This window comes from Chrysochloris asiatica, unplaced genomic scaffold (genome assembly GCF_000296735.1).
Source record: "Chrysochloris asiatica unplaced genomic scaffold, ChrAsi1.0 scaffold00056, whole genome shotgun sequence".
Lineage (NCBI taxonomy): Eukaryota > Metazoa > Chordata > Mammalia > Afrosoricida > Chrysochloridae > Chrysochloris > Chrysochloris asiatica.
The window spans coordinates 4,330,922-4,331,625 of record NW_006408574.1 but is presented as its reverse complement, the minus strand read 5'-3'; the positions used below and the strand labels follow the sequence as shown (position 1 = coordinate 4,331,625).

General features: G+C 59.5%; 1 protein-coding gene across 1 annotated transcript in view; it reads right to left on the bottom strand.

Annotated features, from left to right (window-relative positions):
- Nucleotides 1–704, bottom strand: part of SARDH (sarcosine dehydrogenase) — a 54,222-nt gene continuing 53,518 nt past the window's right edge. Inside the window, exon 20 of the mRNA XM_006863713.1 lies at nt 1–126. Within this exon, the coding sequence (XP_006863775.1) occupies nt 1–126 (126 nt within the window). The remainder of the gene's footprint in view (nt 127–704) is intronic.

Below are 704 nucleotides of genomic sequence, written 5' to 3'. Positions count from 1 at the left end.
TCAGTATATCCCTCTCACTCGTTTGTTGTCGGGGTCGAAGGGCGACTTCACATGTGCCCTCGCGGCGTAGGTCACCCCCATCCTCTCCAGGGTATAATCTCCGCTCTTCACAAAGTCAAGGGACACCTGGGAGGTAGAGGGATGGTCACTGGTTCCTCGGGCTGGGCCGCACCCACCTTCCCTCCAGCATCAAACCCACCATGGAACTAACACTGCCTGCTCTGGACTGGAGGGTGGGGACCGGGCCCCCCATGCCACTGGACTGATCTGATCGTTGGATGCAGCGGAGCTGAGGGCTTGCAGCCAGAATGAGTCTGTCCCTCCAGCACCCCTCCCTCCTAACTCACTGCCATAGAGTCGGCCACCCTGTAGTGACCACACAGGACAGAACAGAACTGCTGTGTAGGGTGTCCAAGACTGGACCTCTTTACAGGAGCAGGCTTGAACTGCCGACCTCGTGGCCAGCAACTCAGCACCCAACCCACTGTGCCACCAGGGGTCCTTCCATTAATTCCAGGTCCTGGGAAAACACTGCAAGTGGGTGCTCTAGCACACTTGGACAGGCACCTGGGTTTTCTGGGACCTGGGAGCAGCTGTGGAGACCAACAAGGGCCTGGAATCACACATGGCCCAGACCCTACGGCCAGTGGATGGCCGGTCCACCTTTCTGCATGGCTTGGCCTCTGCACCTCCCCGCCTCCTGG